The following is a 14,701-nucleotide window of genomic DNA, read 5'->3' as shown; positions in this document are numbered from 1 at the left end:
CGTGCGTTGAACGAAATTAATTGCTTTGACCAACATAAACCCGTTCTAATGTTGATAAATATTTTTTTAAATATCTACTTCGTTACCATAAATAGATATAAGATTCAAAAAAACGGATAAATTGTAAATTTTAAAAATTGAACATTTCATCGATTTTTAGCTCAAAAAAGAAGAAAAAAAAAAACCGTGTACTATAGCGATTCCAGTTGAGATGTAAACCTGTAATCTTTTCTTCTGTGCAAAAGAACTTACATTACAGCAAGCCGCTCTGATTTCGTACAAATAATATTCACACGGATTACCATTCCATCGTATATATATCAAGCATCTGATGAATTTCACGAACAGGAATCGAAGATGAGGGCCAAAAATCGTCTCGTCTGGAAGTGGTTGTCAATTTCAGGGCTTTTGGTGTGTAGTATATCGTGAACCTGGCCTAGATGTGGCGAAACCAATATGCTAGCTATTCTGGTGTGACAACTATAGTCTTGCCCAATACAAATGTAACCAGTGATAGTTGAATGAAGAATATCGTGTTGATCAAACTTCGATCAACCGTCCACCCAAATATCGTGATTCCACCCGGATTAGCCTGCAAATACATCACTATATACAAAATATTTCAAAATGCTTTGTTTTGTAGATATGTTCACTTGTGTAATTTTATTATGAGAAATAGTAGTTAGTACCTAGAGCCAGTCTTTTGTGGTAAGAAGACATATACGATGCCAGCTGCACGTTTGTCGGTGCTGTAATAAAATCAAGTGACTCCAAATCACTTTCTGAGTAGTCGTTATTAAACGAGCCCGACTTATAAGCGGTCTCTAAATTTGCAATGCTATTTGAAGTTCGTAATTGAGATGACTCTGTAGCGGTGCATGTCATTAAAGCATGCCATCTACTTGCAAGTGCTCCAATGCCTTGTGCTCTGTGGGATATTTTTGCAGCAGCATTCAAGCAAAGAATAGTTCCCACCACTTGAACAATTGATGACACCTGGATATTTCAACAAAATTATATAAAATTAATTAGTTAGGGCTATTTTTAGAGTTGTTTCAAGAAAACAATCGCATGAATTTAGCAATCGGACTGATCGGATCAGAATTGGCACTTACTGTCATTTTCCGATTTCGGAAGTGGAAAACTAAAATCCAACTATGTTCCAAACATATTGAGAAAATCGGGAATGAATAAACTTGTTCCAAAATCGATTTTTTATGGATTGGAATCGCTGGGAATCGGAAAACATAAGAGTAATTTTCGGGGAAAAAAAAAAGAATTCTCAGAAATTAAAATTGGATCAGAAATCGAAATCGAAATTGAAATCTCATATATTTTCTACCTCCAATCTAAACCACATCGGAAATCATAGTTTTTGGAATTCAGAATAAAAAAAAGTTGTTGCAAAATCGGAAAATTTAGGCTCGGAATCAGAAGAAACCAAAATTTCATTCCTATTTCCACCCCTACATCTTAAATCCATAATTGACTCAAAGACAGGTGCGAGATTAAACTACGTCGAGTCAAAATTAGAACTTACAGCAAAATCACCACCGTTGATGAAGGTAATTATTCCTTTATATCCAGTGGTCTGGAACAGAGTGAGAAACTGGTTTATAGTGACAATCACAAACTGCAGAAGAAGATATATTCGAAATCTGTGACTTATTTTAGAGAGGTAATATCGCAGACGAGCATGCTCTTGCAGTAATACCACAACATCGGATTCTCTTTCCAAAAGCTTTCCATAATCCTCGAAATGTATAATTTGCAAATTGCAAACTAAATGGAACATTACGCAGGCTGAAATAATGATAGTGGTCACAAAGGTCCACGATAACACAAAAGCTACCAGAATTGCAGCAGATTGCCACAATGACTCGTGACGAACATACATTATTCGGATTATTTCACGTGCAGTCTTTAAAAGGCAGCATGCGAATACCCATAGTACTAGCAAGCGCATCGAATCCTACAAAAAACACCGAAAATGAAACAAAAATCCATCAAACAAACTTCTTCAGTATTTAAAATCCATCAAGATCATGATATGATAATCGAATTTAAAAAAAAAAAATCATAGCAGAACCGTTAGTTAACAAATCTCCAGTGAATTATAGAAACTTAGAAAAAATCAAGAGGGCTTTTTTTTTTTGCCAAATTGAGTAAATAAATTGACAGAACATAAAAGTGAAATAGAAGCATTACTCACTGAAATCTTCTGCACATACTGATCACTGAACCTTTCAACATGACCGCTGTATCGATCGACAAATAGAAATTTCCTAACACCGTATTTCCTCAGATTGTGCGAAAGGCATATCAAAGAAGCAGCAGCCAAACAGGCCTGAGAAATCACTATTCCAATTTCGAAACTCTTGATCTGATCCTTTTCGCAGCCAGGGCAATTAGAGAGCTCGAGCACCACAATTGGGAGAAAAACCCCAATCGCCAAAAACAGTGCCCAAGATAACAGAAAGCTCCATACAGAGGACTGGTTATTAAACCCTAAGAGAGAGAGAAAGAAGTCTAGCCTTTGAAGGGTTTTGTCTAAACGCGTTTCTTTGTCGTTTTCTTCGTCGTCTGGTGGGTTGGGTACTTGGGTTTCGTCTGGGTTTTTAAGGAGAGGCGTGGTTTCGTGAGGGGTTATAGATTCTTCAGCTTCTATCTGTATTTGAACTTCTGCCATAGATGGAGAAAAAAAATGAACTTTGTAGTTATCGATCAGAGTAGAAAAGGAAAACCCAACTCCGACGGAGATGAAAATGAGGAGAAATGATTAACACGAGTGACAGAAAGATCATGGTGAATGTTCCACATGGGCAATCAAGAATTATTTTATCAAATAATTTTAAGATCGGTAGATGATTCTCCTAATTAAATGACCCCTCTGTATAGTAGTTGGGACTCTTAACTAGTTCAAGGGCCTTTTTCCTCTATCTAAAAACAAGAGATTTCACCTCTTTCTCTTTCTCTTTCTCTTTCTCTTTCTCTCTCTAAGAAAAAAAGACAGATTTTAAAGCTGGAACTTTGGGATGATATAATTTTTTTTAAATCTCATTTAATTTCTGATGATGCAATTGTGCCATCTATTTCAACTTACAGTAGTAGTATGCAAGCAAATGCAACAGTTATCCAACCATATGTTTTTTTTTTTTATTCTGGGGTGACGTAGGAATAAAGGCAGATTTCTATTTGATGCTCTAAATATAAACTCTATGCAATAACATTTGGGTAGGTCTTTTTATTTGAATTTTAAGCAGCATTTACGCAGAAATACGTGTGTGTGTGTGTGTGTGTGTGTGTGTGTGTGTGTTAGTCTACACACATTTACAGAAGAATGAATATGACCCGATAAAGTTGTGTAAGTAACATAGAAGAAATGTTTGACTAATATTGAGTACACACAAACGGACATAAATTATAATGCGTCAAGTTGTTGGAATTTATTCATTTTATTGTCAATTATAGATATATAGTATAGGCATTATTGGATTGCATATGCCATATAATATTAAATAAAGTTGACGTGTAGAGAGATCAATGATTGACAAGTCATACATAAAACAAGAAGAGGGGGTGCAAAAAGGGAAAAAGCGAGAGAGGCCCTCACTTACAGTGGTTAAATGTTGCTTTACATTCATGATTTCCAGATGATAGATAGATAGCTGAGCCTGACAACACGAGATTCATCAAAAATTTTGGTATTAAATATTAAAGTTTAACAAGTATTCTAAATGGGCTGGGTTTGTATTTCTTCAGCTTCACAATAGAGTTGGGCTAAATATCGACCCACCCAATGCAAAACCCAACTCCCATCTTTTGATCATTTGTTTTCAACTTTCAATAATAATTCAACAAATAAATAAATAACATTACTTTTTGTTCCTCATATTAAGTAATTCACAATTTCAAATATTCGGTAAAATTTAAATATTTAACTCACTTGTGTCCGACTAACATGATTTTAGAGGTTTAAATAGGTCAAATGAATTGGAAACCTCAAAAAAAATGTTTCATTACTTACAAGTTGAGTTCACTATAAGAAAAATAAAAAAAAATAAAAAACTATTTTTCTAGCTTAAAATTTATCCTATTTTTCAATTTTACGAGGCCTTTAAACTAATTATAAAATTTTATCTTCTCAATCAGAAAACTAGAGGTGGTAGAAAGGAAAGGAAGACTTCCCACGCTTAATACCGTTGTGTTATTTGCTGGCTTTAGCACTACGAGCAAGAAATCGTTCCCGAGCAGCGAGAATTCGGCTCTCCCTGTCATCAAGAGCCTGAGCAGCATCAGCATTATTATCATCCTTGGGCAAGTTTAAGGTTTCCGATTCAACTTTTTCATCCGACAAACGGGTCCCACCACTGCTTCACAAAATACAGATTGCATATGAATATTGAGCTATAAACCAACATTAGAATTGTATTTTTTTTTTAAGTAAAGATTGTGGGACCTGAGTTTGCTGATATTTAGTTTATCGAGTTTAGCTATGATGGGCCTGACCCAGTGCACCTCAACAGCACATACGTTACGCATATATGGCCGTGTTGTAGCAATGAGTTCATGATATATGGCAAAATTTGGGAGCAATCCATCTTCATCTGCTTTCAGTACTGATGATGGATGCACCTACAATAATAGCATCAGACTCAGTTAGAGCAATTGTGCGTGGGTGGGTGGGTGGGGGGGGGGGGGGGGTGGGCGGGGATGATTGGTTGATTAACAGAAGAGAAAAGTTTGTATTGAATCATTTACCTGAACTAATTGGGACTTGAAACCGAGGGTGCGATAGCCATTATGACGAATCATTCGCTCTGCAAGTTGATTTGCATATCCTGAACAGAGAGATTTTCTCAGAGCTCTGTAATCTTGGTCTTTCCGTCTTTTACTTTCTTTGACATCCGTAGATCCTGTTAATATTGAGAGAAAATACTCACAATGGTTAGGTCGCATTCTGAAAATGAACTAAAATAGCATAGTCAATTACGACATTTCCAGTTTATCAGTAGCTGGAAGGAAAAATTACTGCGGGTGAGACTTGTGCAAAAACTTACCTTTCGCAATTTTCTGTATTATTTGGCATAATTGTTTCCTTACATCCTTGACAAACATCATCCCCCTCACCTAAGATCAGTTAATGATGAAATATTTCTTAATAAAAACTCAGACGGGGTAGATATTTAAAACATCAAGAATACCAACATAACCAGGTGAAGTATCCTAATTATTCTAAAAATTTGAACTAGTTCATAAACATCTGCTTATATCACAGTCACATCCATGTATCTAGAGTACTGTGGACAAAAACGAAAAATTAGCACCTGCAGGTTATTTTCCTTGCACCAGTCTATGTTGTAGCCAGTCTGATGCCAATGCTCATAAATTTGAAGTAACTGAATGTGGTCTCCCAAGCCAGAACCGTCGGGAAGGTTAGAAGGAGGGTGCTTGCGCTTCTTTTCGGTATTTTTACTGCAAGTGAAAGACAAGTGAATTTGGGAATGATCTAAAAGTGGCATGCCTGTAGAACACACAGTAGCAGAACATGTTAAGCTACCTTTGACCTAAAAACAATGTGGTTTCTGCAGATAGCATCGCAGCAACTGTTAGAGCTTGAGACAGGCAACCACACTCGTTTGCCTCTAACAAGGTTCTTGATAGTGAAGGTTCCAATGGAAGCTCTGCATAATACAGAAAATTTGGACATTTGAGAAAACCTCCCAAGAATAAATTTCCGCCTCCCTACTTCTACGCATGTTGTTTTTCTAGGATCCACAGAATTATTGTTCGGATGTGGATAATTTGTTGTCCTACATAGAGCTCTGTCATATATTTTTTTCTCCAAGTGGAAGTACTGTTAAAACTTGGAAGTCTTAACCCTATAGGTGAGGTAGGATGTGTAGTTCCTTTTTTATCCCGGTGCGGTGTTATGTGTATATATTCTCCTACGGAGGGAGTAAGTCTCACTAAGACAAGATTTCTATACAGAGAAAAAAATAAAAACAAAATTACCAGACATGGTTCGTCCAAGATGTGTAATTGAACCATCTTCATCTATGGCATCAATGAGATACAACTGCTTCAAGGCATCTTCCAAAGCCTCAGCTGCAGCCAAGACAATTCAAGGATTAACCACTCACATTCTTATAGAGAAAATAAATCTGATAAGAACACAGAGATATTTAATAGAAGGTAGGTAAAGAAATGCTTTCTTACAGGAAGGTGGGTCGAGGAAGTCAAATTTGAGAATATCAATGTCTGGTAGGTCTAATGATTTTAAATAGAGGACAGTCCCCGCAAGTGAAGATCTCTGTATTTCAGGGACAGTAGCATCCAAAAAATCATCCTCGTAAATCATAGAAGGGTAAAGACGATAGCACTTCCCAGGACGTGTTCTTCCAGCTCTTCCTGCACGCTGACGGGCCTGCACTCTGAGACCAGGTTGTTGTCTGAATAAGCATAAAAGACAAACATATTGTATACTACAACATACCACACTGAATCACAAGGTCATAGAGATCGGTAAAAAGGTAGATTCACAAGCAGCCAGCAGGATTCAGTTGGAGTATCAAAGCAAAATGCAGGTAGAATAGGAAGCATAAAAGATGGAATAGTAGGAAGTGGAAATTCATACTTGCTAATTTGGATGGTATCAAGTGAATACATGCCAGTTGATGGGTTGTACTGTCGTTGCTTCACGAAACCAGCATCAATAACATACCTGCAGTTCAAATCAGAATTCTCAAACTTACACCCAGAAAAGATGCTTCATATGAGCCAGTGATTAAATATATATGATATGATGTAACACAAAAAGTCAAAGATCATCAAGTCTCTTACACTACACCATCGACAGTCAAAGAAGTCTCAGCTATGTTTGTAGAAACAATAAATCGACGACAATTGGCAGGTGGAGGGCTGAATACACGGACCTGCAAAGGTAATGCAAGTGTAAGAGTATAATAGTGACAAAGATAAGAACCTCACGCTTCCTAGGAACACTAACTATATACAGTATGAAGACAGAAAAGCACGACTTGACAAACAACCAGAGGAAGTTCTAAGATAGTAAGATCAACAAAAGTTCTCTGAAAAAGCAGAAACTGAGTACGTCATCATCACGAAAGATCCTAAAAGCTCCCAGCCTATATCATATATAAATGCTAGAATTACTGATCTTGATCAGGGTGGTATTTCTGTATAGCAAGCTATACCAGCATGAATCGGGAATAGTTGCAAACTTAATTTCCAGAACAAGAGAACGGAAAGTTGTGAGAGAAAAGTTCTTAGGAGTAATATCTGAACAGAAATGAAGAATGACAAAATGTTCAATATTTTCATTCAAATAGAAAAAAATAGCAACCTGTTAGAAATAAAAACTACCTGCAATTCAGGAGGCAAAGATCCATGAAGAGGAAGAATCATAGCATCCATGCAAGACCCTTCCTCCAGATTTTTAATTCTCTCCTCCAGCTTCATTACCAACTTCTCTATATCATCCTACAATGTAATTTCGGTTAATATTATATTAAAATTTATATGGGAATGGTACAGCATCATGAATGCAATTACAAAATATAATAGTAGACAAGAATAAGATGCAAACCTGTCCTGTCATGAAAATTAGTACATCGCCTTCGGGTTCGTGAGTGTGTATATCTACAAAACGTGTATGAAGCATCCAATTAGATAAGCCAGAGTAGAAGAAAATGAGGCAAGCAATGACAGGGCTCTTAATCGCCCCCACACCTATTTCTCATCCCCAACGTGATACGTATAATAAAGTGACTAACAAAACAATACTTAATTCATATGCCATACAACCAAAACCAACTCATACCAATAGCTGTTTTTAAAGAAGCTTCAACGTAACTTTTGGCCCTTTCTGAGCTATGTTGGATTTCAACAGGGAACAACTTCCCTGGGACATTGAGGATTGGGCAATCGGAAAAGAATCTAGATACTTTTTCACCATCAAGAGTAGCTGAAGTTATCAAAACCTTTAAATTGGATGCACGTAACTTAACCAACCGCTTCATCAATCCCAGCAATATATCCCTGACAATATATATTTCAACAAGTCAAACTGATATAACTTCATAAAGTCAAAATCAGAAAGTTCACATGTGAAAAATAAGAAATGGTATACACAAGTCTCATGCAATATACATAAAAGCATTTATAACCGCAAAGTAGGCAATAGGAAACAAAAGGCAATAAAACCAACAAATCACATAAATCACAACTGGAGGAATTATAATGATGAAATTTACGTGTTTAAGCTCCTCTCGTGAGCTTCATCTAATATAATGACTGAATATTGGTTCAGCTCCGGATTGGAAAGACTTTCACGAAGGAGAACTCCATCAGTGAGGTATCTGCCAGTCCAATTACCACCAGTTATTATTTAATAATGTGATTCAACACAATTTGTCACTTCTAGAAGAAAAAAATTTGTATGATAAAGTCGTGTTACTTAATAGATGTCCTCTCCGAAGTTCTGTCCTCAAAGCGTATGGCATAACCTACTTCCTCGCCAAGCTTAACATCCAATTCTTCTGCAACACGCCTGTTCGTTACAATGGGAGGGAAAAAATAATTAAAAATTCACGGACATGCACACACCGAGAGAAATACGGAAACATGTGAAATTTATAACTAACAAAAGTACGAAACTCAAACGTAGTCTATTGCAAATCAGCAAAAGCCATGCTGCCTTTGAATGCAAAGAAACAGGATACCACCCTTTCTCAGATAAGTACCGATTGAAGTAACCATAATTTCTAGATTTTTATTTCAGATGAGTTATTTATATCAGCCGTGGAACTAGTACGATTATGTGCATTCTAACTTCTAAGTCTGTGATTAGCACTCCATAGCAAGTACGCCATTAGATGAACAAACAGGTAGCTTCCTACTCTAGGAAGTGAATAGTACAGTGCCCAATTCACTCATTAAACTCCCAAATTCTGCCAAAGCAAGTTTCTCCAAATAACTACTTCACTATAAGTTAAGAAAATCGAAAATCAAACTGCTAAGGCGAAGAAGAAAAACATAAAAGATAGACAATCAGACCTAGAAAAACGATCTCCGTGTAAATACACAAGGAAACTCGTATCTGAAAGCGAGAAAAATACCTTGATACTGCAACAGCAGCTACACGGCGCGGCTGGGTAACAGCAATGCAGCCGGCTTTGGTGTAGCCTCTCCTGCGAAGAATTTGGGAAAGTTGCGTGCTCTTTCCCGAACCTGTTTCTCCAATGATAACTACTACAGGATTTTTCTCCACAGTTTCTGCGATTTTTTCTTCGTATCGGAGTATGGGCAATTGCGCCATTGGAAGAACTGAGATTTCTGATTGCTGGGGTTTAGCCTTCCATACGAGAATTTGGGGGAAATTTGAAATCCAGGTTGTACGGATTTAGAAGTCGCTATTTAATTATTATGCAGGCCGAGATGGTTCTCGCATGCGACTTTGGTTAGTCAAGTTCAGTGCCTCAAATACAATTAATTGCAATATGAAGGACTAATAAAATAATATATTTAAATGAGGAACTTAATATTAAATAACTCATTTATAAGTCTTATATTCAATTAAAAATTCAATAGTCCAAAAAACTATTTAATAACACTCAAACACATGATGGAATTTCAAATATATTAGTAATATATAGAAACTCTCAATGAAAAAATGATCTACACATCTCAAAAATTCCTCCCAAAAATAGCCTCCATAGTCACAATCTTGATCCCTCTCACCCACAGCTTAGCCATTTCAATCCCACCTTCACAAGAGAAATGGAACTCTTTATTCTTCGTAGTCACCACCCGAAACACGCCAGAATCATCCGCATCGCTCCTCCTCCGCCTGTTCCACCGAAACTCCGAACTGGGGCCGACCTCCGCCCCTCGGCAAATCACATTCCTCTTACTCGATTTCCCCCACTGCAATAAACCCGAAGATTCCACCATCTTCAGCTTCTTCACGTGTGGGGCCCCTTTCCCCGCCTTTGTGTGCTTCTTCATACAACCACCAGCCACCACAAGCCTTCGAGCAAGCTCGTCTAGTATGTCCGCTCCGTTTTGTACATCGCACTTCGCGCCGTGGGATATTAGAACCTGGCACATGGCCACGTTGCCCGACTTTGCTGCCAGCATGAGAGGGGTATATCCATCATTATCGAGAGTGTTTATTACATCACGATGTTCTTTCGCCAATTCTCGGACTAACTCTAGGTTTCCGAATCGTGCAGCCTTATGTAGAGCGGAGGATTCGATGGAAATAATACTAGTGTTATTATTTTCCTTTGTAGATGGTATAACCTTAGCAAATGCTTCTCTGTTTTGGCTAGCTTCCGCTAGGGTTATTGCTGTTTCGCCGTAGTTATTACGTGCTTCCAAATCAGCTCCGGCATCAACTAGTAGCTTGAAAGTATCGATTTGACCGCCTACTGCAGCAGCCATTACCGCTGAGAATCCATTTTCGTCTTTCTCCTCGAGATTCAAATTTTTGTGTTTGATGAGTTTCTTTACGGCATCGATGTCATTTGCTCGAGTGGCAAATAACAACGAAGAAAAAATTTCAGGATTGGTCGAATAAGCTATTTTTCCGGATCGAATTACGTCTAAAACTGCTTCTTGGAAGATATGTGTCCACTGTACCGATCCAGCTATAGACATTGCACACTGACTAGAGTTATTACACAAACCGAAATCGGAACCTGCCGAAGCCAGAAGCTTAAGACACTCCTCCTGCTTATATCTGGCACAGATCATTAGTGCTGACTCACCGGATCCTGTCCTTGAGTTCAGATTACAGCTGGCGTTGATCAATAGGCGGAGAATTGGGGCCCGCCCGAGGCGGGAGGCCATATGGATGGGGCGGAAGTCCGTATGATGCTGAGATGTTTCGACCGGAAATTCTTTATCGGCTCCACAACTTAAAAGCACATCAAACGCTCTTGTGTTGCCACATAGGATTGCGTGATGGATGATTGTTCTCCCGAGATGGGAGATATTGGTGGAGAGATGGTGGAGGAGCATCCGCAAGATGGAGCCGCTGGTTTCGAAGTATTCGACAGCGCACCATGTGATTTGATATGGCTCGGCTAAACATGCGCCTACTCGGAATTCTTCTCCTGTAATGATATCCCATGACCATGCACCTAGCCTAACCTTGGTGTCTGTTCTGCATCCAGCCTATTTTAATTCCCACAAAATAAAAGATGTTACGTTATTGGGGGTCCCAATGCACTATTACGGGTAGTGAATTAAGCAAAAATGGTCCATGCAATATTGTTGGCGAAAATATGCAGAGTTTAGCCGAGGAGCTAGGCTAAACTCGAAATATCAGCACTCAAAATTTCGAGTACAATGAGCATTTAAATGTGTCACAAACTCTTGACATAGAATACATAATGAAATATTCTACAAAGAATAGGTGTGTCTAAAATCTAAATACCTTTCCAAAAAAATAAATAATTTTAATTTTTCTTTCATATTAAAATAATTTTGTTTTAAGCAAATTTCCAACATTTATAAATTCATACCAAGGCCTAAATCAATACCTTTAACAGGAGCTGGACTACAGAGATCTGTCGACTAACGATTGCTGCAACGAGGGCATTACAGTCAACGTTGGAGTAAAGAGATGGTTTGGAAGATTGTAGCAATATCCTGGCATTTGCATTGGCATCGACTCCATTCTGTATCATCACAAAATTGATAAGAGAAACTTAATCGAAAAAGAAAAAAAAAAAGGAGGATAAAAATTACGTTAATGAGTGTTTGGACGAAATCAACAAAGCCTCGGCTAGATGCAGTGACGAGGGCGTGGACAGCAACATGAGGGCGGATCATATCGGAATCCATCAGCAGCTCAGCGGGCCCCACACGGTCGAGGTAGCACGCTTCCAACAAAGCCTCCTCGCACGCAGCTTGACCGGCCCCACCGTTTAACAGCATTGCCAACACCTCAATGTGGCCCTCTCTTACTGCTGCTGTTGTTGCGTACCCTCTGAACATTTTTTTATTCACATTTGCTCCAGCATTCTGCCCCCGGAAAGAAACAAATTTTAATTAGTTAATTATAATTAAAAAATGATTTAAAAGATGATCAAATTAGGCAGCCATTTATTTAATTAGTATTAACTTAGAATACACTGAAACCTTTAGGCTGGGCATAGAGAATGACAAATTATAAATGATTAATTAATTTTCTTGCTAATTATTGCTCACCCGATTTGAAATTACAGAGTGGCGGTTTCAGAAGAAAACAGCTCCCTCAAATTCAAATTCAATTGTTCAATATATCAACATATATAAATATAAGAAAATTTATTACTAAACTATATAAAACACCAAAATTATATTAAAAAAAATTAATAATAATAATTAAAAAAAAAAATCTTCCAAATTTGCTCAGGCATTTCACGTTTGGAAAGATAACAGTAATACATGCCAAATATGTTGCACTGTACACGTTTCAATAAACGGCTCGGTTTATGATTAAGCATCTAATTTTGACATCAAAATCAAATTTAGAGAGGTAAAAACAATCGATATTTTTTTTTTAATTTGGAATAGGAGATTTAAGAAAAGTAATTGATCACCAGCAATTCTCTGATTAGGGCGGTGTTTCCGTTATGAGAAGCGAGGAAGAGAGCGGTGACGTCAGTCCTGAACTCTTCGAATTCGATGCGGACCTCACTCGCCGACTCTCCGTTCAGAACAACCTCAGTTTTTCTGGATTTCAAGCAAACCGTTCCGGTGAAATTAACGTCGACGGATGGGTGAGAAACGAGTTCCGAAACTAGCTGGAGATCGTCGGCGTGAGCCGCGTCGACGAGCCGTTGAGAAATAGGCTCGTTTTGGTACTCGGCGAGGAGTCTCATCGGGAAAACTTGTTGTTTTCTCCCGATCACGTACTGACTTCCGCCGCCGCCGGAGATGATTGTTGATGTGGTGGTGAATACTGCCGCCATTAATCACATCAAAATTCCTAATGCGCAGGGTTTTCACTGTGTGTGTGTGTGTGTGTGTGTTGGGGAGTGAGCGGAGGGAAGACAAGCTGAAGAAATGAGGAATAACGGAGTGTGAATATATATATAGAACTGGATTTAACGGAGTTTCATTATATTATAAAATGTATAAACAATTAAACAACTACAAGACCAATATACAGGTGTTTAAATTTAAAATGATTTAGCGGTAATGACACATAATTTGCTTCATTTACTTATTAAGATTCTGTAAAAAATAAAAATAAAAAACGATTTTGCTAATAAAATTAGATAACCATGTAAATAAAGAAGAAAATAAAAAGAAAAAAGTTTGACTTCATCGGATGTCCATAATGCAAAATTAGTCAAGATTAAATGAATTTTATAATAATTATGTTATATTTGGATTAGGAAATATTTAATAAATAATTTCTCAATAAAAATCAAATTAAGATAATATTATACCTTTTACTATACATCAAACAAGTCCAATTATTTAATTTATCATAGTTAATTTTATCAATCAAATGAGATGATATACGCACTGATTAAGGTTGAGTCTCATGAATTTTTCAATAATCTATGATAATTTCACTAATACTTGATGTGCCAAGATTGTCCCACCATTTTTACTAATTACTGACAAAACATAATCAATCGATAGGTTATGTTTCTAATAATGAGTCATAAGAATCATCTACTAATTAGTAATTAAATATAATTAAGCGGCTAATATAAGATATGATGATGATGATGAAAGAGTTTTACAATACCAAACACCAAAACAACTAACCGGATTTGGCCTGCAAATTCTTCTCTTCCAAAAGGCAGCCAACCATTCAAAGGGAGTTAGATGTTATACTTATACTGATTATTTACATTGAGTGAATTTCAACTGTATATTTGATTAAATAATTACTCAATAAACACTAATATATATAGATGTGTGTGATTATGTGTAGATTTACAGTTTTCATCAATTATTTCTTGATTTGTGTCTCTCCACTAAAAATATAATTTGATAAAAGTTAAAACTTTTAGGGTAAATTACAAACACCCCCCTGAGGTGTGATCAAATTACAAAAAACCCCCTCTTGTTTGGATAATTACATCTACCCCCTCAACTATGATTTTTTCTTACACCTCCACCCTTATTGTGTCAAATTCAATATAATCATCTAGATTCCGTGTAATGTGCTCTAGTTTGTATTCGTTTTGTGTAAAAATACAGTTTCCGATGCACTACAAACTGATATACACAAGCTAAAAATCACATATTATGATCATCTTACTTCATAATGTAGAGTTTGAATGGTATAAAACGGGTACAAAAGTGATAATATTTCATATAATCTCGAAGATTCCACTAAATTTGAAGAGTTGAGGGGGTGGTTGTAATTATCCAAACAAGAGGGGTGTTTTGGTAATTTGACCATACCTCAGGGGGCTGTTTGTAATTTACCCAAACTTTTATTATTAAAATGAAAATTAATTTTGGACGAAAAAATAAATAGGGCCGGGCCAATCATATATGAAGATTTGAAAAACAATTTTTCAATTTCTCAATCCATAAGAAAAAACAAGAACAAAGCCCAAAAAGTTATATCATGGCCCAATTATCTTTTAAAGCTTTTCACAAATTTCCACCAACCCAATTAGTTAGTTATACGTCATAATAAACAGCGGCCCAACTCTTA

The 14,701-nt window shown here is 37.0% G+C and overlaps 3 protein-coding genes across 4 annotated transcripts; all 3 read right to left on the bottom strand.

Annotated features, from left to right (window-relative positions):
- Positions 1 to 51: 51 nt before the first annotated feature.
- Positions 52 to 3,448, bottom strand: LOC105952653 (zinc finger CONSTANS-like protein (DUF3537)). Of its 2 annotated transcripts, none has more exons than XM_012976234.2 (4): positions 2,213 to 3,448; positions 1,541 to 1,972; positions 690 to 996; positions 52 to 606 (listed from the first exon to the last, which is right to left on the bottom strand). In XM_012976234.2, exons 1-4 carry the CDS (start codon positions 2,687 to 2,689, stop codon positions 464 to 466), a joined length of 1,359 nt encoding a protein of 452 aa, XP_012831688.1. In that variant the 5' UTR covers positions 2,690 to 3,448; the 3' UTR covers positions 52 to 463. The 2 variants fall into 2 exon arrangements, with proteins under 2 accessions (XP_012831688.1, XP_088674474.1); XM_088818348.1 differs by having other exon boundaries at positions 104 to 592; positions 2,213 to 3,366.
- A 418-nt stretch (positions 3,449 to 3,866) lies between these two features.
- LOC105952655 (RNA helicase family protein) lies at positions 3,867 to 9,502 on the bottom strand. The gene is made up of 16 exons (XM_088818347.1): positions 9,141 to 9,502; positions 8,480 to 8,572; positions 8,277 to 8,381; positions 7,844 to 8,061; positions 7,610 to 7,662; positions 7,387 to 7,503; positions 6,844 to 6,935; positions 6,638 to 6,724; positions 6,220 to 6,434; positions 6,016 to 6,108; positions 5,561 to 5,684; positions 5,328 to 5,475; positions 5,061 to 5,130; positions 4,762 to 4,916; positions 4,460 to 4,635; positions 3,867 to 4,370 (listed from the first exon to the last, which is right to left on the bottom strand). The coding sequence occupies exons 1-16, from the start codon at positions 9,338 to 9,340 to the stop codon at positions 4,208 to 4,210; spliced, it is 2,109 nt and encodes a 702-aa protein (XP_088674473.1). The 5' UTR covers positions 9,341 to 9,502; the 3' UTR covers positions 3,867 to 4,207.
- A 57-nt stretch (positions 9,503 to 9,559) lies between these two features.
- On the bottom strand, positions 9,560 to 13,512 carry LOC105952652 (uncharacterized). Its single transcript, XM_012976233.2, has 4 exons — positions 12,615 to 13,512; positions 11,779 to 12,054; positions 11,571 to 11,708; positions 9,560 to 11,202 (listed from the first exon to the last, which is right to left on the bottom strand). Exons 1-4 carry the CDS (start codon positions 12,984 to 12,986, stop codon positions 9,709 to 9,711), a joined length of 2,280 nt encoding a protein of 759 aa, XP_012831687.2. The 5' UTR covers positions 12,987 to 13,512; the 3' UTR covers positions 9,560 to 9,708.
- Between the last annotated feature and the right edge of the window lie 1,189 nt (positions 13,513 to 14,701).

The sequence above is a fragment of the Erythranthe guttata genome, chromosome 5 (assembly GCF_056151865.1).
Source record: "Erythranthe guttata isolate IM_541 chromosome 5, IM_541, whole genome shotgun sequence".
Taxonomy (NCBI): domain Eukaryota; kingdom Viridiplantae; phylum Streptophyta; class Magnoliopsida; order Lamiales; family Phrymaceae; genus Erythranthe; species Erythranthe guttata.
Note: the sequence above shows the minus strand (reverse complement) of the source record. Positions and strands in the feature narration are given on the sequence as shown.

Excerpts from the sequence above, each read along its gene's own strand:
- LOC105952653 (XM_012976234.2), bottom strand. The coding sequence starts at position 2,689 with ATGGCAGAAGTTCAAATACAGATAGAAGCTGAAGAATCTATAACCCCT. Across the intron at positions 1,973-2,212 it reads AGTATGTGCAGAAGATTTCA|GATTCGATGCGCTTGCTAGT; the intron begins GTGAGTAATGCT and ends TGTTTTTTGTAG. Across the intron at positions 607-689 it reads CCACAAAAGACTGGCTCTAG|TGATGTATTTGCAGGCTAAT; the intron begins GTACTAACTACT and ends TTTTGTATATAG.
- LOC105952655 (XM_088818347.1), bottom strand. The coding sequence starts at position 9,340 with ATGGCGCAATTGCCCATACTCCGATACGAAGAAAAAATCGCAGAAACT. Across the intron at positions 8,573-9,140 it reads GCTGCTGTTGCAGTATCAAG|GCGTGTTGCAGAAGAATTGG; the intron begins GTATTTTTCTCG and ends TGTAACGAACAG. Across the intron at positions 4,636-4,761 it reads TCAAGTCCCAATTAGTTCAG|GTGCATCCATCATCAGTACT; the intron begins GTAAATGATTCA and ends CTATTATTGTAG.
- LOC105952652 (XM_012976233.2), bottom strand. The coding sequence starts at position 12,986 with ATGGCGGCAGTATTCACCACCACATCAACAATCATCTCCGGCGGCGGC. Across the intron at positions 12,055-12,614 it reads CCCTAATCAGAGAATTGCTG|AATGCTGGAGCAAATGTGAA; the intron begins GTGATCAATTAC and ends TTCCGGGGGCAG. Across the intron at positions 11,709-11,778 it reads TCGTCCAAACACTCATTAAC|AATGGAGTCGATGCCAATGC; the intron begins GTAATTTTTATC and ends GTGATGATACAG.